At 43.9% G+C, this 27775-nt stretch overlaps 1 protein-coding gene across 5 annotated transcripts in view; it reads right to left on the minus strand.

Moving 5' to 3' along the window:
* Nucleotides 1–27775, minus strand: part of ankrd6b (ankyrin repeat domain 6b) — a 114916-nt gene that overhangs the window by 15750 nt on the left and 71391 nt on the right. For 4 of the 5 annotated variants that reach the window (XM_055636028.1, XM_055636026.1, XM_055636029.1 and 1 more), the window contains 8 exons: nt 14541–14639; nt 11409–11507; nt 9210–9308; nt 7694–7792; nt 6891–6989; nt 4494–4592; nt 2166–2243; nt 429–533 (listed from right to left, as the gene is read on the minus strand). In XM_055636028.1, coding sequence (XP_055492003.1) covers nt 429–533; nt 2166–2243; nt 4494–4592; nt 6891–6989; nt 7694–7792; nt 9210–9308; nt 11409–11507; nt 14541–14639 — 777 coding nt within the window. The remainder of the gene's footprint in view (nt 1–428; nt 534–2165; nt 2244–4493; nt 4593–6890; nt 6990–7693; nt 7793–9209; nt 9309–11408; nt 11508–14540; nt 14640–27775) is intronic. The other variant, XM_055636030.1, reaches the window with a different exon arrangement.

Here is a 27775-nt window from a genome sequence, read left to right on the forward strand (position 1 = left end):
TGGAGTACCAGTGGCGCAGAGGTGGGGTTGCTGCCTTACAGCGCCCGAGATGCAAGTTTCATCCTGACACTAGGTGCTGTTAGTACGGGGTTTGCACGTTCTCTCTGCGACCGTGTGGGTTTTCTCCGGGTGCTCCGGTTTCCTCCCACATCCCAAAGGCGTGCAGGCTTGTGGGTTACTTGGCTTTGTGTAAATTATCTTGGGTATGCCAGATAGAACTAGTGTACAGGTGATCGGAGCGGACTCTATGGGCTGAAGGGCCTGTTTCCATCCTGTATCTCTCTAAACTGGTCCTAGCTTACTTGGTACAGATCAAGATACAACAATACTTTAATCAATATACATTGCCTTTAACCACATCAAATCATAAACATCTCTCTATAAACTTCCCAGATGGCAGAGATATTTTAAATGAGCCACTATATTACCTTACTCTGGATCAATTCATCGCGAGGCACAGATTGGGCTCGTCGCTCTTCCTTTAGTTTCTCCCTCTTCTTCCTCAGGCTTCTCCCACGACAGAAACTGAGAATCTAGTGAAATAAAAGCGATGTATCCAGAACTGTCACAGTCGTGGCTTATGGCTTACCTAGGACTGTACAGATCAGGAGAGGACCCACAATTTCTGTGCTGTACCTGATGCCAAATAAAACTATCCCTTTCTGTCGGTAAGTGATCCATATCACTCCATTCCCTGCATATCCATGTACCTATCTAAAAGTTTTCTTCCCACCACTGTCTGTGGGAAGAAAACTACCCCGCAGATCACCTTTAAACATTCCCCCTCTCACCTAAAATGTATGTTTCCTCTACTTGATATTTCCATTCTTCGAAAAAGATTCTGACCGTTTACCATATCTGTATCTCTCATCATTTTATAAACTTCTATCAGGTCTCCCCTCAACCTAAAATGCTGCAGAGAAAACAATCCGAATTTGACCAACTTCTCTTTATAGCTAATAGCCTCAAATCCAGCAACATCATAGTGAACATCTTCCGCAGCCTCTCCAAAGCCTCCTTCCTGTAGTGTGGCAACTGGAAGTGCACATGATACTCCAAATGCAGCCTAACCAAAGGTTTATAAAGCTGCAACATGACTTTCTGTCTTTTACACTCAATATCTTTACCAATGAAGGCAAGCGTACCATGCACAAAAAGCTGGAGTAACTCAGAGGGCCAGGCAGCATCTCTGGAGATAAGGAATGGGTGACGTTTCCGGTCGAGCCCCTTCTTTAGACAGGTTAGGGATAAGGAAAAACGAGAGATATGGACAATGATAAAGCACAATTATTGAAAGATATGCAAAAAAGTAACGATGACAAAGGAAACAGCTCATTGGAAGCTGTTTGTTGGGTGAAAATGAGAAGCTGGTTTGACTTGGATGGGGGAGGTATAGAGAGAGAGGGACTGCCGATGCTACCTGAAGTTAGAGAAATCAACATTCATACCACTGGGCTGCAAGCTGCCCAAGCGAAATATGACCACTGTGTTGTTAGTTTCAGAGAGCTATAATTTGGAACTCAAGATCCCTATGTACATAAAGGTCTTGCTATTAATCATATACTTTACCCTTACATTTGACCTCCCAAAGTGCAACACCTCACACTTGTCCAGATTGAACTCTATCTGTCATTTTTCAACCCATATCTGTAAGGTACCCATATCATGAACCCGCAACCCATATCATGCTGCTGTGTCCTTTGACAGCCTTCTTCACAGTCTGCAATTCCACCGATTACTTTGTGTCATCTGCAGTTACTGACCAACTGATGTACATTTTTTGGCTGTGTGTGTCTGTATCCGTGTCTGTCTGTGTCCATGTCTGTCTGTCTGTGTCCATGTCTGTCTGTCTGTGTCCATGTCTCAGTCTGTCTGTGTCCATATCTGTGTGTGTGTGTGTGTGTGTGTGTGAGCGTGTGTGTGTGTGTGTGAGTGTGAGTGTGTGCGTGTGTCTATGTGCATTGATCTACCAAGATCTTCCGCAAATATACTTATGTTTACTTCCAATAAATTAATTTGAAATAGACTACAGCCTGTTAAACTTCTTAGTTTCCCATAACTATTTCCTATCTACAAAAGGAAATATTTTTCCACTTTGTCTACTTAACTATGGTAAAATGCTTCCCAATGTAACCACCTCTGTTGTCTCAATGATCGGCCCTTACCTGCGGTGCCTTGGTGAGAAGAAGGGCCACTTCGGGGCTGTTATTCTCTCTTGCTACTTCCAGGGGGTTCAGACCTGCCTGCAGAGAGAATTCAAGAATTGGTTCTTGCTAGATCAAGAGTCAAGAGCATTTTATTGTCATTAGTCCCGAAACAGAATAATGGAATTTCACAACAGATATGTAAATATTGTACGCTGTAAAACCCATAATATACAACAACAAAAAGTTGTTTAAAAAACCAAACAGACAAATGCATAGACGATGAAGGGTTTATAAATGATGTGCAGGCAGATAAGAGATTGCCTTGGCATTATGTTCAGCACAAGTTCTAGGATTCAGTGTGAAATAAATGATCATGATTTAGCCTTTCCAATCGATCCATTTGAAGAAGGGTCTCCACCCTAAATGTCACCCATTCCTTCTCTCCAGAGATGCTGCCTGTCCCGCTGAGTTACTCCAGCATTTTGTGTCCATCTTAGATCCCTTTGGTAGTTTGATAGAGGATATTCATGTTCATAGGTTATAGGAGCAGACTTAGGCCATTCAGCCCATCAAGTTTACTCCGCCATTCAATCATGGCTGACCTATCTCACCCTCATAACCCCATTTTCCTGCCTTTGCCCGATAACCCCTGACACCCGAACTATTCAAGAATCTGTCAATGTCCTTTCTAAAAGTACGTCCTTTTATTCTGAGGCTGTGTCCTCTGGGCCTAGACTCTCCCACTAGTGGAAACATCCTCTCCACATCCACTCTATCCAGGCCTTTCACTTTTCAGTAAGTTTGAAATAAAAACAAAAAATAGTGGAAATCCTAAGCAGGTGAGGCAGGATTGGAGACCTCTTTGGAGATCCTCGTACGATCTTTGATCGGACTTTATTGGAGTTTCTCATGCACTATATATCTTGGGAGTGTCGGGATTGGCCGCGTCTCGGGGGAGGCAGCGGCCGTTCCAGACACTCCAAGCCGCTGAAGAATGTTCTCCCGACGCCGGAGCTCCATCATCCGGCAGGAGGGCCTGAAACAGCGGGCCGTCGTTGCGGCCAGTGCGGAGGCCTCAATAGGCCCGACCACGGGTGAAGAAGGGGAAGAGGACTGGACTTTGTGCCTTCCCTCACAGTGGGAACAATTGTGGGGGGATGTGTTTATGTTTGCCGTTAAATTCTTCTTTAATGTGTCTTATTTTTATTGGTGTGCTGCAGATGGCAACTCAAATTTCACTACACCATTAGTGTAACATGACAATAAATGTCCTTTGTCCTTTGTTCATCATGCATCTGTCTATGGTGGATTGCTCGATTGTATTTATGAACTGTTTTTCCGCTGACTGGGCAGCACGCAACAAAAGCTTTTCATTGTGCCTCAATACACGTGACAATAAACTAAACTAAGAGCTGTGGAAACAGAGTCAGTTTATCAGGTTGAAGAGCTACAGGCAAAGGCCAGCCAGGGGGCACGAGAGGCCGGGAGTTTAATAGAAACTGAATCAAAGGAAGAGTTGGTACCTCTGAAGGAAAGCTGTGCTCAGAAGGGGCATGAAGTGTAGGTGGTGTAGAACGGGTGTCAAGGGTTATGGGGAGAAGGCAGGAAGATGGGATTAGGAGGCAGAGATCAGCCATGATTGAATGGCGAAGAAGACTCGATGGGCCTAATTCTACCCCGATAACGTGAACTTGTGAGGTAACTGAAGAGAGGCTCTGATTTGGAAAGAAGTGGAGACATTTGTTCAGAATGCTGAGCAAGACAGGAGGTGGAAAATGCAGCTGAATGGACCGTCTCCACAGGTTTAGAAGGTTTAGAGATTGAGGTGCGGAAACAGGCCCTTCGGCCCACCAAGTCCGCGCCGGCCAACAATCATCCTACACACTAGGCACAATGTACAATTTACAGAAGCCAATTGCCCAACAAACCCGTACGTGTTTGGAGTGTGGGAGAAACTGGAGTACCTGGAGAAACCCCACGTGGTCAAAGGGAGAACGTACTAACTCCGTACAGATAAACAGGATTGAGCCAGGGTCTCTGGCACTGTAAGACTCTGCCACTGTGCCACCTCTTCCACTGAGGTAATTTACGACATTCAAAATGCAACACAAAAAGCTGGAGTGAAAGGATATTTCAAAGTATTTGGGAAAATCCCCAAATTGAATCTGCGCTTTAGCACTTATGAATCCATTGAGCTGTTTCAAAAAGAACAGTGTTTTATAGAGTACCTGGATATAAACAGTGAGCAAATGCTGCAGGAAACCAAGCCAAAACTGCTTTCCTTTATGCCAATCCACATACAGTACTGCCAAGAGTTCATTAAGTGCAGCAGGAAGAACGACTTACATTGTTAACGATGCTCCCATCTGCTCCTGCTTCCAGTAAGAGTCTGGCTATTTTCTTGTGGTTGAGGGCGGCAGCTATATGGAGAGGTGTATCTCCAGCCTACAATTAGAGGTCCATTTAGAACAAGTTCACAGAGTATTATCACAGCTATAAGTTTGAAGATAGAAATGTCAACGAGAGAAATCTAGCAAATTATTTGTCAGTTTAGGGCCAGCTTGAAAAATTCTAAATAATGATTGGAAGCGTAGATCTTGTTGTTGTGCAGAATGCAATAGCAATACATCTATTCAGGAGGACATAGTGATTGTGTTTAAACAGTAGAGATGGAGGGAAAATCTAAACAGTAGCATCTTCAGTTTATTATTTTGAATGAAAACACAGGAATGGGTACGTTCAGACGAGGGGTGGCGTGATCCCAAGAGTCCTCACTTCAAAATTGGTGATTTGGATTACATTTGATGATTGGAAATGATAGGCCTGAAATTCCTCCTTCTAGCAAACTGTAGGGTTAAACTGCAAAGCACGCATCATACTGAAAATAGGATAGCACAATGCTACAAGATTAATTTGTAGTTTTGAGGTGAAATTTGATCCGTTTTTCAAATGTGTGGACTATTTCTCATCTTGTTTGTATTTGGAATATATGAACTTACTCTCAGGATTTGCATTATTTGAAAGCCAATCGTGTAGGTCAAGTCAAGTCAAAATAATTCAACAAATCAAGGTTACTGTGTAATAATCAGCAAATCAAGATCAGTGTGTTGGAACACCTAGGAGAGTAATTCAGATGCACTTGATAACGCTGAAGTTTGTACCTTTGCGTTTTGGACTGATATCAGAACATAAATTCTAATTAGTTTTAATTGAAACTGAATTGTTCTTTGAATCAAAAATATAGTTACTAACTGATATATTTATAAGCTTGAGAATTTTGTATGCAACACAAATGAAATGTAGCAATTTGCTTGACACATTTTACATTAAATTGTAAACAATATTTCATTTACAATGAAACATTTTTTTTTACTGCTTTCAGTCTCCATCTTTAATTACCTGCTATCTTCATTTAATAGATGATAGATTCTGAATGATAAGATGATCCATTTGATCTTATCATTCAGAATCCATCAGCTATTAAAATGTCAGACTAATGGGCCTGTCCCACGTAGGCGACTTTTTAGGCGACTGCAGGAGACTATGCGGTCACCACATGTTGCCGGGGAGTCGCCTGCATGGTCGTGAGGCGTTCCCGCATTCTGGGAACTAGTCGCGGCCTCATTATGGTCGCCGAGAATTTTTCAACATGTTGAAAAATTAGCGCCGACCATAATGCAGTCGCCATGGAGGGTAGCGAGAATTCTCGTGCCGTAGGTGGGTCGCCAGGGGGTCCTAGTGGGTTTCCAGGAGGTCCTAGTGGGTTGCCAGGAGCTCCTGGTGGGTTGCCAGGAGGTCGAAGGTTCTCGTAGGTTGTAGCCGGTGCTGACCGGTGAATTTCATTGGCTCATTGGGGGAAAAAAATGAATGCAGTAGTTTTCAGAACCAAGGAACCGACTGGTAATGTTAAGTGTTGAGTATAGAAGCTGGGATGTAATGTTAAAATTGTACAAGGCATTGGTGAGACCAAATCTGGAGTATGGTGTACAATTTTGGTCGCCCAATTATAGGAAGGATGTCAACAAAATAGAGAGAGTACAGAGGAGATTTACTAGAATGTTGCCTGGGTTTCAACAACTAAGTTACAGAGAAAGGTTGAATAAGTTAGGTCTTTATTCTCTGGAGCGCAGAAGGTTAAGGGGGGACTTGATAGAGGTCTTTAAAATGATGAGAGGGATAGACAGAGTTGATGTGGACAAGCTTTTCCCTTTGAGAATAGGGAAGATTCAAACAAGAGGACATGACTTCAGAATTAAGGGACAGAAGTTTAGGGGTAATATGAGGGGGAACTTCTTTACTCAGAGAGTGGTAGCGGTGTGGAATGAGCTTCCAGTGGAAGTGGTGGAGGCTGGTTCGTTGGTATCATTTAAAAATAAATTGGATAGGCATATGGATGAGAAGGGAATGGAGGGTTATGGTATGAGTGCAGGCAGGTGGGACTAAGGGAAAAAAGTTGTGTCAGCACCGACTTGTAGGGCCGAGATGGCCTGTTTCTGTGCTGTAATTGTTATATGGTTAAATGTCTGCCGAACTTTACAGCCGTGTATCTGTGGCTTCTTAAAAGCTGTCTCCACTCCTTCTCACCCCCCTCCTGTATAACGGGCTGGTGAAGGAAGCGATGTGTGTGTGTCTGTGTGTGTTCCACTCTGACAGACGCCATTCCAGTTGCCTGACAAATTGCCTAAGTGGGACAGCAGGCCCATGACAATAAATGAGAGCATAGTTTCAGTCTTGCACACTGACCTGGTTCCTCTCACTGACAGAACAGAAAGCACTCAGGAGGATCCGTATAATAGTCACGTGATTGTAACGGGTTGCAATGTGTAAACACGTGTCACCCAGCTGCAAAAGAGAAACACTTCTGTTTAAAATCACAAGAGGAATAGATCGGGTGGACGCACAGAGTCTCTTGCCCAACGTAGGGGAATCGAGAACCAGAGGACGTAAATATAAGGTGAGGTTGGAAAGATTTAATAGGAATCTGAGGGGCAACTTTTTCACACAAGGGGTGGTGGGTGTATGGAGTAAGCTGCCAGAGGAGGTAGTTGATGCAGGGACTATTGGAATGTTTAAGAAACAATTAGACAGGTACATGTATAGGACAGGTTTGGAGGGAAATGGACCAAACACAGGCAGGTGGGACTAGTGTAGATTGGACATGTTGGTCGGTGTGGGCTAGATGGGCCGAAAGGCCCGTTTCCATGCTGTATGATGATGACTTCAGCTCTAAGTTAGGCTGAGTACAAACTAAGTACTGAACAATAAAAACGAGAAGAACACCAAATATGAATCCAGGTATCTTGCGTTTTAAGCATGTTCGATTTATGCATTTTTGAAATAACGCGCTTGTTCCTTTAATACCAAAGCTTTGATTTATGTACAGGTACTTGTATTTTTGGAATAACGCACTCTAATTTACTCCTGACAGCATTGTTGCGTATACGTTTAATTTACCAGTTGTCAAAATACGCGCTGCTATTCAAGCACGTAATCCCCACGTACAGCACGTGGAGCCTGTAAATGCAGCTGAGCAGACCCTCACTTACACTGTTCTTAATGTCAGGCCTGGACCCTCCCAGTAACAGCACGCGAGAGCTCTGGGAATGACCATTCTGACAGGCCAGATGGAGACCTGTGTTGCCTGCCTTAAGGGAGACAGAAAAATAATAAGTTACTAAACATTGCAATTTTATGCGAAGATTAAGCTTGGTTTTAAAAGCATTTAATTGTGTGCTTCTGCATATCGATTTAATAATTGTAGCCCAGCTATCATTCTCAGCAGTGGTCAAACCTGCTTAAACCCACCCTTTAAGGGCGGAACAGTGGTGCAGCAGTAGAGTTGCTGCCTTACATCGCTTGCAGCACTAGAGACCCGGGTTCAACCCTGACTACGGGAGCGGTCTGTATGGAGTTTGTACGTTCTCCCCGTGACCTCGTGGGTTTTCTCCGAGATCTTTGGTTTCTTCCCACACTCCAAAGAGGTACAGGTTTGTAGATTAATTGGCTCGGTATAAGTGCAAATTGTCACCAGTGTGTGTAGGATAGCGTTAATGTGCGGGGATCGCTGGTCGGCGCGGACCCGGTGGGCCAAATGGCCTGTTTCTGTGCTGTATTCTCTAAACTATACTGCTACGGTCATGCAAAGGAAAATTCCATTGCAAGTAGTTTCAAATATATCAGATATTTAAAATGTTGCTTTCAGAAAGTAAAAATACTGTATTTCCTTAAAAACAAAAGTGAAAAGAAAAAATACATAGAACTGTATAAGTAATCATGACACAAGAAGATAATATTTCTTTGTGACATTTATAACCCATTAACACAGATTGCCTGGATAGGTGACGTTTCTAGTCAGGAACCCTTCTTCAGGCTGGAGACGGGTCCCAACCCGAAACGGGGCCTGGAGAAGGTTCCTGACCCGAAAGATCACCTGTCCTTGTTACTCCAGAGATGCTGCCTGACCTGTTGCGTTATTCCAGCACGTTGTGTCTTCTATTCATCTGATTGACTTTGTTTGTTAAGCTTTCAAGAAAATTGCGGAGGAGGTTAATTTGACAGGTAGTTTTTTTGTAATAAGTCAAATATCGTATGGTTGTTGGAGTTGCCATGGTGAAATAAAGCATGCCAGTTACTTGGTAAACTAATGTTAGTTTCCCCTCATCCACTGGAGGGCTGTAATGAAGGATTCAAGCACAGGTCAGCAAGTCATGCTATGGTTTTACAGAAGACTGACTACACTCCAAATGAATCATTTGTTGGCCAATTCTAGTGTAAAATTATGATGTGATGGCTTAGTGAATATATAGAGCAGACTCATTGGCACATCAACTATGTAGAGACACAATGGGATATGTCATACTTATAATAAACTAAACTAAACTACATTTGGGAAATGGAGTAAATGACATTATCTGATCAGCTGCCCATTCAATGCCCCTCACGATATTCACTTCTTTTGAAGTTTGTTTTACACCACTGGTCACCAAACTCCATTACACAGACCATTGGAATTCTTAATTTAGATAAATACAAGTCATCCAAAAATGGAATCCTTATTCCAACCTGATTTTTTGCATGGACGTTTCCCCCTGCTTTGACCACGAGTTTGACGGACTGACTGAATCCATGCCAGCTGGCTTCATGTAGAGCAGTGTTACCATCCTAAGACACAAACAAAATTGACAGAAAAGGCTTTAGCTGAAGTATCGGAGAGTCAGGGTAACATGTTGCAAACTCGTGGCTGCTACTTTTCACAGCGACTCTCAGTATCTTTTAAAAAAAAAAGTATTTAATACATTTTGTTTTTATTTAATAGTTATTTTTGGGCTTGGCCATCACTGACATCGCGACACAAAATGCTGGAGAAACTCAGTGGGACAGGCAGCATCTCTGGAGAGAAGGAATGGGTGACGTTTTGGGTTCAGACTGGCCGTCTGAAGAAGGGTCTCAACCCGAAACGTCACCCATTCCTTCTCTCCACATATGCTGCCTGTCCCACTGAGTTACTCCAGCATTTTGTGTCTATCTTTGGTTTAAACCAGCATCAGAAGTTCCTTCCTACACTGGCATAGCAGCCATTTGTTTCCCTTTTTTTAATTGCCCGAGAGCTTGATGGCAAGTACTTCAGAATGAATACCTGTCCGTGTGGTGAATAAGCTCCCACAATGCCAGAATCCCAGCATGTTGACCCAGTGGGGTTGTGGACATCGTGTACATGTGGCAGCGTCAATGGAATTTCATGTCAATGTGGATCTTGATGATCTTGATAATTGGAGAGGCAGACACACGCACACGCACACGCACACGCACACTTGGGCTGCTTACAACCCAGCGGTATGAAAGTTGATCTCTCTAACTTCAACTAACCCTTGCTTTCCCTCTCTCCCTAGTTTCCCTTCACACCCTGGTTCTCCCACTAGTTCCACTGTTCTCCTGATTAATTTTACTGATTGTATGCCTCGTTGTCACCTTCTCCCCCCTGGCTAACAATGAACCATTCTACATTTCTTTGATCATCGTCTGCTTTGATCTGATGTCTTCATACCTCACCCTTCCATTTCTCTAGTCTCCCTCTCCTCTGACTCTCAGTCTGCAGAAGGGTCTCGACACATCCCTTTCTCTCCAGAGATGCTGTCTGTCCCGCTGAGTTACTCCAGCATTTGGGTCTATCTTCAGTGTAAACCAACATGTGCAGTTCCATCCACATATTCTATTGTGCCACTGCAAATAAGATTTTCATTGTTCGGTCTGGGAAATATGACAATAAAACACATGTTCAAGAAGGAACTGCAGATGCTGGAAAATCGAAGGTAGACAAAAATGCTGGAGAAACTCAGCGGGTGCGGCAGCATCTATGGAGCGAAGGAAATAGGCAACGTTTCGGGCCGAAACATTGCCTATTTCCTTCGCTCCATAGATGCTGCCGCACCCGCTGAGTTTCTCCAGCATTTTTGTCTACCTGACAATCAAACACTCTTGCTGGAGATTACCATCATTGGTAGTTAAGAATCAAAAAGTTTTCCTTGTATATTTAAAGGAATATTTTAAGGAAATATGGGATGTTTTGAGCATAATGTCACCATCAAATATTCTCCTCAGGCCCAAGTTATGATGTAAATTAACCTCTCTCAGTTCTTGTCAACTGTGAGATGCTCTCTTGCACCATATGGTCTATTTATTTCCAATAAGATGATAAGATCTTTAGTGATAGCAGAATTAGGCTATTCGGCCCATCAAGTCTACTCCGCCATTCAATCAATCTCTCTTAATCCCATTCTCCAGCCTTCTCCCCATAACCCCTGACACCCATACTTAAATGTGTGTGTGTGTGTGTGTGTGTGTGTGTGTGTGTGTGTGTGTGTGTGTGTGTGTGTGTGTGTGTGTGTGTGTATATTTACACACTGAACTTTTTTTCTCTCTCGTTTATTATATTGTTTACAGTGAACTATGTTCACATATTCTGTTGTGCTGCAGCAAGTAAGAATTTCATTGTTCTATCTGTGACACTTGACAATAAAACACTCTTGACATCTAATCAAGAATCTATCCCTGCCTTAAAAATGACTAACTTGGCCTCCACAGCCTTCTGTGGCAATGAATTCCACAGATTCAGCACAATAATAAATATTGCATCAATGCCCTCACCGGGCGAGACTCTATTTAGCTGGTAAATTATTGGTAAATTATGTGTTTTGGATTCAGTTTTCATAAGAAAGGTAAAGCATTCAATGTGTAGAAATATTTGCTGCAGTTGCCCCTCACCTTGTCCTGCCGGTCTAGAGAGCAGCCCTCGAGAATGAGTGCTGAGATAACCTCTGCGTTACCCACGACGGCTGCCCGGTGTAGAGCTGTTTGATCACTCTGTCAAACAGAATCAAAGATCATACAAGGAATAAATGTACATAGTTATGAGAGCAAGATCGGAGTTTGCATGTTTGATAATTGGACATCTTCCAATCTTATGTCAAGATTGGCATGGGCGGCACGGTGGCACAGCGGTAGAGTTGCTGCCTAACAGCGCTTGCAGCGCCGGAGACCCGGGTTCGATCCAGACTATGGGTTCTGTCTGTTCAGAGTTTTACATTCTCCCCGCAACCGCGTGGGATTTTTTTCCGAGATCTTCGGTTTCCTCCCACACTCCAAAGACATACAGAGTTGTAGGTTAATTGGCTTGGTATAAATATAAATTGTCCCTTGCATGTGTAGGATTGTGTTAATGTGTGGGGATCGCTGATCAGTGCGGACTCGGTGGGCCGAAGTGCCTGTTTCCGCACTGTATCTCTAATCTAAACTAAACTAATTGACTAACAGACAACTCAATTAAAATATTCCTCACTCAGTTCTCATTTCACATCAACTGGAATATTTTGCTTTTATCTCATTTATCTTACACAATGCTTATTGATCTTATACAAATTACAGGAAACTCATGGAGTTGCTTTCAATGATAAGTTAACTGGGGAACACTATTATCTGCATGGATTGTGTTATCCATTGCAAATGCTTAAAAATCATAGCGATTCCACTATTTGCCACTAGAGGTCAGATGTCAGCTAACTTTTGTAATCTCGCAATTAATCAAATAGAAACACTTCAAAACTATAGGGAATTCAGTTGATGACATTTAATGTTGCTGGGACCTTAGATGCATTGTAGCACCTCAACTCATCATTTCAAAGAAGTTAAATGCAACAAACAATTTGCAAAAGTTTGATCCTGATTCAAAGGTTTCAAAGGTCTTTTATTGTCCCGTGTACCAATTAAGGTACAGTGATGTACGAATTTCCATACAGCCATACAAAAAAAAGCAACAAGACACACAAATACATAAAAGTTAACATAAACATCCACCATAGGGGATTCCGCACATTCCTCACTGTGGTGGAAGGCAAAAAAGTCCAATCTTCTTCCTCTTAGGAGATAGAAGGAGGGTCTCCCATGCCCAAGTCACACCAGCTTCGTGTTTTCACCCAACAAACAGCTGACAATGGCCCGTTTACTTTATCATCATTACTTTTTTGCATATCTTTCATTCATTGTTCTTTATCTCTCTACATCATCGTCTATATCTCTCTTTTCTCTTATCCCTAACCATTCATTTCCCTTTTCCCTAACTAGTCTGAACGGTCTCGATTCAAAACGTCACCCGTTCCTTCACTCCAGAGATGCTGCCTGTCCTGCTGTGTTACTGCAGCATTTTGAAGGAGGCTAAATAGGTCCAGACCGAGGATTTGTAAATACAGAATGCTCAAGTTATTGCTTGATTGATACTTTATTGTCACGTGTACTTGGTACAGTGAAATACTGTATTTGCATTAAGTGCAAGTATGCAAGAGTCGCAACGTAAAGGGTTCCTACAAAGTTACAAAAGTATTCAATATAAACCATCTCCCTCCCCCCCCTCCCCTCTTTGCTCTCGGCGGCACGTCCTCCACCGACCACCGGGACTCACATGGGTCCGTCCTTGGCCGACCGCCGGCACTCACCGACGGCCCTCTCCCTCACCGATGGTCCACTCTCTCATTGACGGTCTACTCTCAGTCGTTCCAGGTGCAACAGAGGTTCAACTGCATCTCCTCCAACCTCATCTATTGCATCCACTGCTCTAGATGTCAGCTGATCTACATCGGTGGGACCAAGTGTAGGCTTGGCGATCGTTTCGCCGAACACCTCCGCTCGGTCCACATTAACCAACCTGACCTCCCTGTGGCTCAGCACTTCAAATCCCCCTCCCATTCCAAATCCGACCTTTCTGTCCTGGGCCTCCTCCAAATATTTCAAAGAAAGCCAGAGTAGTTTATCTCCGAACCACGGCAACCGCCATTCAAACTGGTTTTAAAAAATATTTTTTTAAATCAAATTGACAATCATATATCCACCATAATTTGGCGTAATGTCTTAATTATTCATCTTTATGGCAATATAATGACTAGCTTAACATTAAGCACAAAAATCTTGTTGAAACACAGATTTTAGGATGGGTATGTTTTCTTTAACTGATGTACAGTGGTAGAGTTATTGCCTTACAGTGCCAGAGACCCAGGTTCGATCCCGACTACGGGTGCTGTCTGAACGGAATATGTACGTTCTCCCCGGGACCTGCCTGGGTTTTCTCCAGGAGCTCCGGTTTCCCCCCACACTCCAAAGACGTACTGATTTGTAGGTTAATTGGCTCGATAAAATTGTAAATTGTCCCAGGTACATGTGGGATAGTGTTAGTGTGCGGGGGTCGCCGGTTGGTGCGGGCTTGATGGGCCAAAGGGCCTGTTTCCGCACTATATCCCTGAAACTATAGATGCGTGTTTTTAAAGCTTAATGTAACCGAGGAAAGGGGTTCAATGGAAAATGTATTATTCCACTGCGTAACATCTAAAGAAAAGCGAGTTAAAAGTGTGTTGGAGTATTAACAGAATAACATCCAATACTCTGGAAAATCTGCAAGCCCAGCATCACCAATATCCTGAGGGTGTTGGATTAAGGAACAATTTCATTGCTCAATTTCAGTACATATGCCAATTAAACACTCTTGATTGGTGAACAGAGTTTTACTGTCAATGAAACATAGCATACTATAGCAAAGTAAACTTCCTAAACTAAACTAAACTTCCTCTTGAAAAAAACATTTACCCCCACCCCTATGGCAGATACATGACTGGAATATCACCAAGTCTAAATCTACTATGAAAGCCCGCAGGGAAAGCAGGTGCATTGAGAACTATGTGTTGGCAAATCTTTCAATATAAATTATCCCAGTTTTGACAATTCATGGTGCAACAGCTAATTATTTCCTGAGATTCTATCAATCGCTGTCCAAAGCAATCTTGGCTGAGAGGCACGTGTGGAACAGAAGATTGGGAAACAAGGAAAGTTGATGAGGAGAGTCTTGTCACTTACATCATCCTGGATGTCTAGATCACAACTTGCTTTCAGTAGAATTCGTACAACATCAATGTGGCCCTTGTAGGCAGCCAGATGCAGAGCGGTACGCCCATGCTGCAAGAAAATGGGACAACAATGAGAAGAGTTTAATACTCAAACACTTACTTTTGAACACTCCCTTCTGACCTGAAGACCCTGGCAGCCCATGGGTGCAGCGGTAGAGTTGCTGCCATACAGCGCTTGTGCCACCGGAGGCCCGGGTTTGATCCTGACTACGGGTGCTGTCTGTACGGGGCTTGTGGGCTTTCTCCGAGATCTTCGTATTCCTCTCACACTCCAAAGAACGTACAGGTTTGTAGGTTACTTGGCTTTATAAATGTAAAATTGTCCATTGTGTATGTAGGATAGTGTTAACATGCAGGGATCACTGGTCAGTGTGGACTCGGTGGGGAGAAGGGCCTGTTTCCATGCTGTTTATAAATCTATAAATTGGAGAATTTCAGGATTCATATCAATCCTTAAACCTGTGCTCAAATACAACCCATCCGTGTACAATCATTCCAGACGTACATTTATTTTTCAAGAAGGAACTGCAGATGCTGGAAGATCGAAGGTACACAAAATTGCTGGAGAAACTCAGCGGGTGCAGCAGCATCTATGGAGCGAAGGAAATAGGCGACGTTTCGGCCCGAAACGTCGCCTATTTCCTTCGCTCCATAGATGCTGCTGCACCCGCTGAGTTTCTCCAGCAATTTTGTGTACTTTTATTTTTCACCTGTGTGTTGTCCCTTTGTTTCATTCAATGTACTTTAAAAACCTAATGCAGCATATGGTGGGAGGCAGCACACTCTGTGCCTGTTCCAGATCTCTGAACAAGCTCGTCACTCTGCCCCACTCCTCCACGGCGCCTCATACAATTGTTATGCCAACGTCTCCTTTCAAATAGATATTTCCGGATTACCATTGCAAAACCTTCTCGATTCTGCTTACAAATAATGGTCCCACAATCTGGACTTTGGCATTTTCACACCTCTGTTGCTCTTGCTCGGTGGGAGAGGGGAGAACAGGGAGTACCCAGGATGAGATCATTTTTGATTATGCTGGTGGCCTTGCCGAGGCAGCGTGAAGTGTAGATGGAGTCAATGGAAGGGAGGGTAGTTTGTGTGATGGGCTGCGCTGCGTCCACAATTCTCAACAATTTCTTGTGTTCTTGGATGGAGCTGATCCCAAACCAAGCTGTGATGCATCCCGATAAAATGCTTTCTACGGCGCATCTGTAGAAATTGGTAAGATTTGTTGGGGACATGCCGAACTTCCCAAATTTTTTACGGAAGCTGTTTGATATGCCCCTGTCCCACTTAGGAAACCTGAACGGAAACCTCTGGAGACTTTTGCGCCCCACCCAAGGTTTCCGTGCGGTTCCCGGAGGTTGCAGGTGGTTGCCGGAGGTTGCAGGTAGTGGAAGCAGGTAGGGAGACTGACAAAAACCTCCGGGAACCGCACGGAAACCTTGGGTGGGGCGCAAAGTCTCCAGAGGTTTCCGTTCAGGTTTCCTAAGTGGGACAGGGGTATAAGGATGGATTCCTGTGGTATCCGTGGGAGCATGGAGCACAAAATGATTCTTACCACTGAATGATTACCTGTCTGTCTTGAAATATCCCCAGCCTCAGGTTCTGACTCTCCCACCAACCTTCAAGCCTACTTTCATTATCCCTAGGAGTACACATTCAATTCCTTTGTCCTTTTCAGTATATGTTGTCTCTTCCTCCCTAAACTTTTAAAATGTTTTAGTTTTACCCATTTAAAAAAAAGACACAAAGTGCTGGAGTAACTCTGTGGGTCTGGCTGCATCTCTCAAAAACATGGATAGGTGGCGTTTCGGGTTGGGACCTTTCTTCAGACTGAATGCGTTTCTCCTCCCCAGCCCAACCGCGCTCCCCCCCAATCAGTCTGAAGAAGTCTCGACCCGAAACATCCCCATTCCATGTTTTCAAGGCATGCTGCCAGACCTGTTGAGTTACTCCAGCACTGTGCGTCTTTTCTTTGTAAAGCAGCATCTGCAATTCCTTGTTTCTACATTATTTTGAACCCGAATGACTACCTCTCCCATTCTTCCCATTCTGAGTCCCTTTTACCCAAATCACAGCACCAAGCATATAATTTATGGTGCTCTGTCCAACCCTTCTTATTTTCCTGAAATCTCCTGCGAATAACACCGCCGATCACTCAGACAACTTCCACAGTAGCGGTCTGGTTTGGTCTATTTTGCTTTACAGCAACATAAATAGAGAAGCCTTTGGAACAGCTTCACCCTCTACCAGTAGTGTATTCACTGATCTCAAGTTGGGCATGTTACACATTGGACAGATAGACACAAAACGCTGGAGTAACTCAGCGGGTCAGGCAGCATCACTGGAGAACATGGATAGGTGACATTTCAGGTTGAGACCCTTCGTCAGACTGAAGTTACTCCAGCTTTTCGTGTTTATCTTTGATTTAAACCAATATCTGCAGTTCCTTCCTGCACTTACAAACTGGGACTGATCCAGATTTTTGATGGATAGACCTCACCTCCGCTGCCTCTTCCAACAAGCATAAATGGCATCCCATTTTCACAAAGCATTACAAAGGATTCCTAACTATTACTGGGTAAATACTGCACAAAATCAGACCAATGGCACAATAGATCTTTTGTTATTTACGTTCCACGTGATTCACTTTTCACTTTTTTGCATGTATACCCACTAATACCATTACCCCCTCTCAATCCGGTGTTTAATCAGCTCCCCCTTCAATGTTTCTGTAACACGGGCTCATTACTCCTAATGGTAGCGGGCTCCATATTCTAACCACACTCGCCTTTAAGAAATTCCACCCAAATTGTTCTTTAGGTTTAACACTGACTAATAAATGGGATCATACTTTGAACATGGGCTAGTTTAGTTTAGAGCGCGGAAACAGGCCCACCGAGTCTGACCTGACCAGCGATCCCCGCACACTAACACTATCCTACACACACTAGGGACAGTTTACGATGATACCAAGCCAAATAACCTACAAACCTTGGAGTGTGGGAGGAAAGCAGTGCTTCCCAGAGAAAATCCACACAGGTCAGGTGGAGAACGTACAAACTCCGTACAGACAAACACCCATAGTCAGGAACGAACCCTGGCCTCTGGCACGGTAAGGCAGCAACTCTACCGCTGCGCCACTGCGCCACCAGGCTGTCCATGACTGTTTGACAGGTTCCAACCAATCCAAAACTTATCATCCAACAAGTCTTTACTCGCTCATTCCTCAGCCTTCACGTTTTGTGAAAGAAGTCCAATCTTTCCCAACAGCCATAATCTCTCAGCTTTAGTTTCATGCTACGGAACAGAATACAGTTTTATTTACAAACCTATCCATGAACTTGTTTCCTTCTATCTTTACATTCTACTCTTCCACCTCAGGCCTCCTCTACACTTTCCCATTCTCTGCTCTTACCTTCAGTGGCAGAATCCTCATTGACCCTGGTCACAAACACTGGCACAATTATCTAGACTGCTCCGCCTTGACCTTCCTTCAAATATATCTTCAAAAACAATCTTGTTGTCCACGTAGCCTGACACCCCCTCTGGCCCTTGGCGATTGATACGGGCATTCCTCACTGTACAATTGACTGGTTTATGGATTTTCCCTAAAATACCATGAGGTTGTGGAAACTGCAGTATGACAAAGGTTAAGGTTGCTGTACAGCACAACGACCTGTACGCATTCCTTGATACAAGGTTCTTTACAACCACCTGTACGCATTCCTTGATACAAGGTTCTTTATAGTCATCCTGACTGAAAATGAAAGAAAGTATTACATTGCATGTAGTTTTACTTGTATTAATGTTATTGCATTTATATTAGAAAGAATGGATGAAAGAATGGATCGGCTAGGCTTACATTCACTGGAATTTAGAAGGATGAGAGGGAATCTTATAGAAACATAAAATTCTTAAGGGACTGGACAGGCTAGATGCAGGAAAAATGTTCCCGATGTTGGGGGAGTCCAGAACCAGGGGTCACAGTTTAAGAATAAGGGGTAGGCCATTTAGGACTGTGATGCCAAAACACTTTTTCACCCAGAGAGTTGTGAATCTGTGGAATTCTCTGCCACAGAAGGCAGTGGAGGCCAATTCACTGGATGTTTTCAAGAGAGAGTTAGATACAGCTCTTAGGGTTAACGGAATCAAGGGATATGGGGAGAAAGCAGGAATGGGGTACTGATTTTGGATGATCAGCCATGATCATATTGAATGGTGGTGCTGCTGAATAGCCTACTCCTACACCTATTTTCTATGTCTTTCTGTTTCTATTAGTGTTTTGAGAACGTATTGTTATTGATAAGATATTAGAAAGTGCGCTCAATTTTAAGGGTCATAATCTGTATAAAAATTGACTATTGCGAGTGGGATTTCAGAGTAGTGCAGTAACTGGACTGTGCTGCTCTCCTTGAGCACGAGTAAATAAAGTGTGTCTGGAAACTGAACGCAAGTTGTCAGAGTCCAGTTGATCGGCGATGGCTAGTTACAATATTATAGTTTAACGTTGGAAATACTCCTGATGTACGTGTTTGGATTTTCCTGGACAGAAAATATTGACCTCATAGAAACTAACCAAAAATTTCACATCAAAATCACTGGGAAATGTCCTTAACAAGCTTCACCTCAATGAAACATTTGTTCAGACATACAATCGTTTTGTAAATGGAAGAATCGGTGTATGGGAATTTTTGCAGGAAGGAAACTTTGGGATTTTTAATTACAGAATGCCTTCTAAGTTGTTTGTTTAAAATAATCATCATTGCTCCAGCAGTGCGATTTAAATCTCATAATGAGAGCAACCCTGGGCAAGTGTTTTCACTGCTACAAATATGTACATGCATTTCCTCTTTGAAATGTCAAAGCAGTTGCAGTCATATTTGCCTCATCAGGAGATTATACGTGTCCTAGCTTCAAGCCAATGCTGTTGCTTTGGTTTGGCAGAATCGGTGCCAAAGACTGCAGGCAGAGATGATGATCATTCAATAGTTTTCGCCAAATGAGGAATTTCCCACCCACCGTGAAAACCCAGACCATTTATTCCTGAACAACAAAGTTAAAAAAGCCCCTGTTACTAACTTTCAAGCAGGGCTGACATCTGTGCAATTACATTCCAGTGTGGTGTTGTGCATGATCATCACTTTCAGCTCTTTAAATGTGGAGCTTTTAAAAAAATTAGCTCCTTTTATTGAGAGGTATTTGACAGACATCAACCAGTCCCTGCAAACATGTACTGTCCCTGCCTGCTTCAAATTCTCCACTATTGTTCCTTTACTAAAAAATGCAAGGATTACAGGTCATAATGACTGCAGGCCTGTCGCACTGACCTCTGTAGTCATGAAGACCCTTGAAAGGTTTGTGCTGGCCAAGCTGAGAAATAACCCTCTGCAGTTTGCATAACGGGCCAATAGATCTGTGGATGATGCAGTCAACCTGGGCCTGCGCTTCATCATCCAGCACCTAGACTGTCAGGGGACATATGCAAGGATTTTGTTTGTTGATTTTATCTCTGCATTCAACACCATTGTGCCAGAGTTACTACACTCCAAACTTTCGGAGTCGACTGTGCCTGAACCCCTCCGGCGGTGGATCACCAACTTCCTGACAGACAGGAAGCAGCATGTGAGGCTAGGAAAGCACATCTCGGACCCGCAAACCCGCAGCAAAGGAGTTCACAAGGGTGTGTACTCTCCCCTCTCCTCTACTCTCTCTACACCAATGACTGCACCCCCACTGACTCATCTGTCAAGCTTCTCAAGTTTGCGGACGACACAACCCTGGTTGGACTGATCTAGGTTGGAGGAGGAATCTGCCTACAGACAGGAAGTGACACAGCTGGTGTCCTGGTGCCACCGCAACAACCTGGAGCTCAATAGTCTTAAGACAGTGGAATTGATTGTAGACTTTAGGAGAATTCCCCCTCCCCTCATCATCCACAGTCTTTTAAGTTCCTGCGAACCATCATCTCCAAGGACCTTAAATGGGGGGCCACCATCGACTCCACAGTCAAAAAGGCACAACAGAGGATGTACTTCCTGCGGCAGCTGAGGAAGCACAATCTGCCACAGGCATTGATGGTCCAATTCTATACGGCCATCAGAGAGTCTGTCCTCGCCTTCTGGTCTCAGCCACCAAGCACGACATCCGGAGGCTGCAGCGAATCGTTCGATCAGCTGAGAAGGTTATTGGCTGCAACCTTCCCTCCATTGACGAACTGTACACTGCAAGGGCCAGGAAGCGAGCGGGTAAGATCATCTCTGACCCCTCTCACCCTGGCCGCAAACTCTTTGAATCATTTCCCTCTGGAAGGTGACTCCGGACTGTCAAAGCTGCCACAGCCAGACATAAAAACAGCTTTTTTTCCACGAGTAGTAGCTCTACTCAATAACCAAAAATCTGTAGCCTCCTTTTGCTGAAGTATTTTATTTAATTCACATGTTTAATCAATAATGTTTTATTATTAATGTTTAATGTTTTATGTGTCATTCCTAACTGTCACTATATGTCATGTTGTCACTTGCGGGCGGAGCACCAAGGCAAATTCCTTGTATGTGAATACTTGGCTAATAAACTTATTCATTCATTCATTCATTCGTTTATTCTGCATTTTTTAAACATCACAAAAATTCATAGGCTTGGCACTTTGTGGAAACTGGATCATCGGAAGTACAGAATCTGAGATAAACTTCAGTCTATACTGCGTGGTTGTGGGCAATGGGATTTATGTAGAGTCATAGTGTGGAAACAGGTCCCTCAGTCCAACTCACCCTCAACGACCAACATGTCCCATCTATACTAGTCACACCTGCCTGCATTTGGCCCATATCCCTCCAAACCTGTCCTATCCATGTACCTGTCCAAACGTTTCTTAAGCGTTGAAATAGTTGTGTTTGTGCTGTTTTATGTTCTATCAGTCTTTGCGTGACGAAGTGTTTCTTAACGTCCATCCTGAACAGTCAGGCTCCCATTTTATGGTCATGTCATAGAAACATAGAAAATAGGTGCAGGAGTAGGCCATTCGGCCCTTCGAGCCTGCACCGCCATTCAATATGATCATGGCTGATCATCCAACTCAGTATCCTGTTCCTGCCTTCTCTCCATGCCCCCTGATCCTTTTAGCCACAAGGGCCACATCTAACTCCCTCTTAAATATAGCCAATGAGCTGGCCTCAACTACCTTCTGTGGCAGAGAATTCCAGAGATTCACCACTCTCTGTGTGAAAAATGTCCCCTTGTCGTAGGCTCTCCCACTGATGGAAAAACTCCAACATTTTGTTACAAAATCTTACGAAACCCAGTTAACTTTCTATGTTCGAAGGAATGCAAGCTTAGCTGGAAATATTCAGCAGCTGAGACAGCAATGAAGAGAGACTGCAGATTTAACATTTCAGGTCAACAACTTTGTTCATGTAATGAATCTTTACTTGGAGCCTAGCTGACACTGAAGCACAAGGAGATAAGTGTTCTGTAGCACGAGAGCGAAAGGAGCATGGGGTGGTCATGCAAAAAGAGCAACATGAAACCTGAACAGCAGAGAGAGGACGTAAACAGACACCATTACTAATAGCAGAGAGTTTGTCCCAGCAAGTCTGGCTCCAGGTAACTTTTCATTTTGTTTTTGGTTACAATTCTATCAACAACAAACTTATAAGGTCATTTGCTAATTTTATTGCCATTTGACCTCCCATTTACTGTACCCTGACAAACATATAAAACAGAAATGTACAGCATGGTAACAAACACAAACACCCACAATGTCTATGCCAAACATGATGCCAAACCAAACTTTTATCTATCTGCCTGCACAAACCTGACTTTGGAATACCGTGGAGAACAGGAAGACAGACGCCTCACAGAACTAGATTTTGCCGATGACATTACACTACTAGCAGAGTCGAGACACACCCTTCAAGCGATGACAACCTCTCTGGAGGAGAATACATCAAAGGTTGGATTAAAGATCAGCTGCCAGAAGACTAAGACCATGCAGACTGGAGACCAGCAGCCAATAGACCAACTGATAATCATATAATAACAATTACAGCACGGAAACAGGCCATCTCGGCCCTACAAGTCCATGCCGAACAAATTTTTTTTTCCCCTTAGTCCCACCTGCCTGCACTCATACCATAACCCTCCATTCCCTTCTCATCCATATGCCTATCCAATTTATTTTTAAATGATACCAATGAACCTGCCTCCACCACTTCCACTGGAAGCTCATTCCACACCTCTACCACTCTCTGCGTAAAGAAGTTCCCCCTCATATTACCCCTAAACTTCTGTCCCTTAATTCTGAAGTCATGTCCTCTTGTTTGAATCTTCCCTACTCTCAAAGGGAAAAGCTTGTCCACATCAACTGTGTCTATCCCTCTCATCATTTTAAAGACCTCTATCAGGTCCCCCCTTAATCTTCTGCGCTCCAGAGAATAAAGACCTAACTTATTCAACCTATCTCTGTAACTTAGTTGTTGAAACCCAGTAAATCTCCTCTGTACTCTCTCTATTTTGTTGACATCCTTCCTATAATTGGGCGACCAAAATTGTACACCATACTCCAGATTTGGTCTCACCAATGCCTTGTACAATTTTAACATTACATCCCAGCTTCTATACTCAATGGAGAACCTGTGGAAAACGCCACAAGATTTATCTATGTTGGCAGCATGTTCACAGCGGATGGAGATGTAGAGGTCGACATCAACTCTCGAATTGGTAAAGCTGCAACAGAAGAATGCAGCCAATATGGTCTAGTGGAGGGATATCCAAGATGCTAAAAGTCAAGCTCTTCCAGTCCGTAGTCCTCCCTACAGCCCTCTGTGCCAGTGAGACATGGAAAATCAATGTGAAGATGAAAAATAAATTGGATGCATTCCAACACGTTGCTTGAGGAAGATCCTGAGGACCAGCTACAGAGACCACATCACAAACGAGGAGATCTACCGGGAAACTGCAACAAAGCCTCTCAGCCAGGACATAGAGGGACGCAGGATGAAATTTGCAGGACATGTACTCAGAATGTCACCTAAGATAGCAATGACATGGCAACCTGACGGAAGAAGGAAAAGAGGCCGACCAAAACTCACATGGAGGCGAACATTCCAGAAGGATTTGGAAGCCCGGGACGCAAGCCTATCGAGGGTGGAAAATGTCGCACATAACGGAACAGAATGGCTAACGCTTGCTGCCCGATGCACTCAACAATGTGGGAGGAACTAAGTCTAAAGTAAGCCTGCACATAATCCATTTACCATTCCCTGTACATCAAGGTGCCTATCCAAAAGCCTCTTAAACGCCACTGTTGTATTGGCCACCACCATCACGTCTTGGAATGTGTTTCAGGCAGACAACACTGTGTGTGTATAAAAAACACTGATTACAGAAGGGCGGCACGGTGGTGCAGCGGTAGAGCTACTGCCTTACAGCGCCTGAGACCCAGGTTCGATCCTGACTATGGGTGCTGTCTGTACGGAGTTTGTATGTTCTCCCCTTGACCTGCGTGGGTTTTCTCTGAGATCTTTGTTTCCTCCCACACTCGAAAGATTTACAGGTTGGTGGGTTTATTGGTTTCATTTCTTTTGTTTTTAATTGTGCCGTGTGTGTGTGTGTGTGTGTGTGTGTGTGTGTGTGTGTGTGTGTGGTAGTGTTAATGCGCAGTGAACGCTGGTCGATGGGCCGAATGGCCTGTTTCCGCGTTGTATCTCTAAACTAAAACTAAACTAACGATGGGAATTTAATGTAGACAAAAGTGCTGGAGAAACTCAGCGGGTGCGGCAGCATCTATGGAGCGAAGGAAATAGACAACGTTTCGGGCCGAAACCCTTCTTCAGACTGATGTAGAGTGGGGGGGGGGGGGGGGGGGGAGGGGGGGGAAGAAGAAAGGAAGAGGAGGAGCCAGAGGGTTGAGGGAGAGCTGAAAAGGGGAGGAGACAGCAAGGGCTACCGGAAATTGGAGAAGTCAATGTTCAAGCCGCTGGGGTGCAGACTGCCCAAGCGGAATATGAGGTGCTGCTCCTCCAATTTCCGATGGTCCTCACCCTGGCCATGGAGGAGGCCCAGGACAGAAAGGTCGGATTCGGAATGGGACGGGGAGTTGAAGTGCTGAGCCACCGGGAGATATGGTTTAATGCTAGCACAACCTGGACATATGGACAAACTCCCATAACTATAACTAAATTCAAATGAGAACCATTCTTGGGAAAAAATACCAGATTACATGCAGCCTCTCTGCAGTAATCACACACCATTGTCTCTGAAGGGCACAGGCTGCCAGTTTCACGGTTAGAGGCCACTTAAGAGAGTCGTTTTAGAAATTGAGATGCAATCACCTCTATTGATATTTATTCATCCATACTCTTTAAGCAATGTCACATCCACTGGTACACCGTGCCCATCTAAAGCAGCCACTTAGTGTGGGATGTCCTGATTCTGTACCATAGTTACTGGGCAGTGGAAGGAAATAAATAAATGTTCATATTATTTGACCCTTTTCAACACCATCCATTGCAATACTTTAGAGCTTCAGTTACCCTATTGAATGATGTTTAATGGAGTTTAATGCAGACAGGTTTGGAGGGTTATGGACCAAGTGCAGGCAGGTGGGACTAGTGTAGCTGGGAGAGGTTGGAGGTGTGGGCAAGTTGGGCCGAAGTGTCTGCTTCCACACTGTATCACTCTTAGACTCTAAGTACGAGGTATTGCATTTTGGGAAGTCAAAGCAGGGCAGGACCTTCAAATTGAATGACAGGGCTCTAGGGAGTGCAGTAGACCAGAGGTATCTAAGGGTGCAAGTACATAGGTCCCTGAAAGTGGCATCACAGGTAGATAGGGTGGTCAAGATGCTTTCGGCACAGCAAAGATACGGCATCTTGGACAGGTGCGTTGGCCTAACAGGCCTGTTTCTGTGCTGTATGATTCTATGACCCTGGAAATAGGGGTGGGAGATTGCAACCTTCACGTGGTCCACCCTGTTTCAACGAATGCAATCAACCTGGCGTGCACAATCAAATAAGATCAATAGAACAAGTTGTCCTGCAACTTTAGGCTGTGCACGCCATACGCAAGAAGAAGACTCTGAAAACATTTATGAGACTCGGCAGCACAGTGGTGCAGCGGTAGAGCTACTGCCTTCCAGCTCCAGAGACACGGGTTCGATCCTGAATACGATGTTGTCTGTATGGAGTTTATTTGTTCTCCCAGTGACCTGTATGGGTTTTCTCCGAGATCTTCGATATCCTCCCACACTCCAAAGGCGTAGGTTAATTGGCTTGGTGTAATTGCAAAAATTGCCCCTAGTGTGTGTAAGGTAGTGTTAAAGTGCGGGGATTGCTGGTCGGTGCAGACTCGGTGGGCCGGTGGGCCTGTTTCCGCACTGTATCTCTAAACTAAAGTAAACTCTTGGAATTAACCAGGCACCAACAAGCATGCAGGGATAGATGGGCTTGATGCGAGTTAAGGCAAGCAGCAGGCAACTGTTTATTCATCTTGTTATTCTGACATGTATAAATAACATTTAACTCGGAATTTAATGGACATGTTGGCATTGGACGTTAGCGGTTACAGCGCCTCACGGGCGCCCAGTGTGTACAATTTGCGTTGATTCTCTGGTCAAGACATACCTCCATCAACTCTGGGAACACATTGTTATTATATAAAATAACAAGCCAAAATAATTGGTGGGTCTACACTTACAGAATGAATTGCTATCCAGGGGACCACATCAGTGTTTCTTGAAACAGCAATGGGGATTCTGCTCTGGAGCATATGGAAAAAGGCTGTGACAACACCAGTGAACAGAAACGCTTTCATAAGTACTTGGACACAAGCCACTGTTCTGATTCAGGTATTCAATTAAAAGAACCTCTGGTGTCCAAGCAACACAGAAAAGTCTTGAATGAATTCAATTTTTTTTACAAAGCATTCAAGGCTTCCACTGTTTTAGACTGAGCCCTGATATTCATCAGAGCTACAAGAGCAAATGCAGCCCACACTGAACCGGCGTCTCATAGTTGCAACTGCACTAAGACTTCCCTCCCTTTACGGATTCAATGGCCCTTCTGCCTAATGCGGTGTTGCATTTAGCATGTATTTTTATTCCATTTGATTATGTTATTTTAACGAAGATTACCATACTTTGGTTAGGAGTGGCTAGAATTCTGGTCTCTGCATGTTGCAGTCTTAGAACTATGCAACACGGAAACAGGCCCTTCAGCCCAACTCATCCATGGTGACCAATTTGCCTAACTGAGCCCATCCCACTTGAACTTGCCTCCAAATCCCTCCTATCCAAGCGTCTTTTAAACAACATAATTGTACCTGCTTTGATAACTTCTTCGGGCAACTCATTCCATCTACTCACCATTCTCAGTTCACAGTGTGCCCCTCAAGTCCCTTTCAAGTCTTAGCCCTCGCACCTTAAGCCTATGCTATATGCTTGTACACTCCTCTACCCTGAGGAAAAGATGGCGGCTATTCTGTACCCTTATTACCGATCTATCTATACCCTTATTAAATCACTCCTCAGCCTCCCATTCTTTAGGGAAAAAAGTCCCTGCCAAAAGGAGGTAGGTTTGATTTTATCATTTAAAGATAAATTGGATAGGTATATGGGCGGGAAAGGAATGGAAGGTTATGGTCTGAGTGCAGGTAGATGGGATTAGGGGAAAATCAGTGTTCGGCACGGACTTGAAGGCCGAGATGGCCTGTTTTCCGTGCTATAATTGTTATATGTTATATGTTAATTCCAGCTTCTCATAACTCAAACCCTCCAGACCTGGTACATCAACTTCAATCATTTTTGCACCCTTTTCCATTTAACAACATCCTATTAAAAGCAGGGCAACCAAAACTTTACGCAGTACTCTAAATGTGGCCCCTATCAATGTCCTGTGCAGCTGTAACAAGATATCCCAACTCCTGTACTCAGTACATCGACTGATGAAGGCCAGCAAGCCAAACACTTTCTTCGCTATCTTATCTACCCGTGTCGCCACTTTAATAGACTTGCCCCCTCAGTCTCTCTGTTCTACAATACTCCCAGGGCCTTACCATATTGTGCAAGTCCTTCCCTGGATTGTTCTATCAAAATGCAACACCTTATATGTTTTCAAATAGTCCATTGACCCAGTCTAGCTTAGTTTAGAGATGCAGCGCAGAAACAGGCCCTTCGGCCCACCGGGT

Source organism: Leucoraja erinacea, chromosome 5 (genome assembly GCF_028641065.1).
Source record: "Leucoraja erinacea ecotype New England chromosome 5, Leri_hhj_1, whole genome shotgun sequence".
In the NCBI taxonomy this organism is placed as follows: Eukaryota; Metazoa; Chordata; class Chondrichthyes; order Rajiformes; family Rajidae; genus Leucoraja; species Leucoraja erinaceus.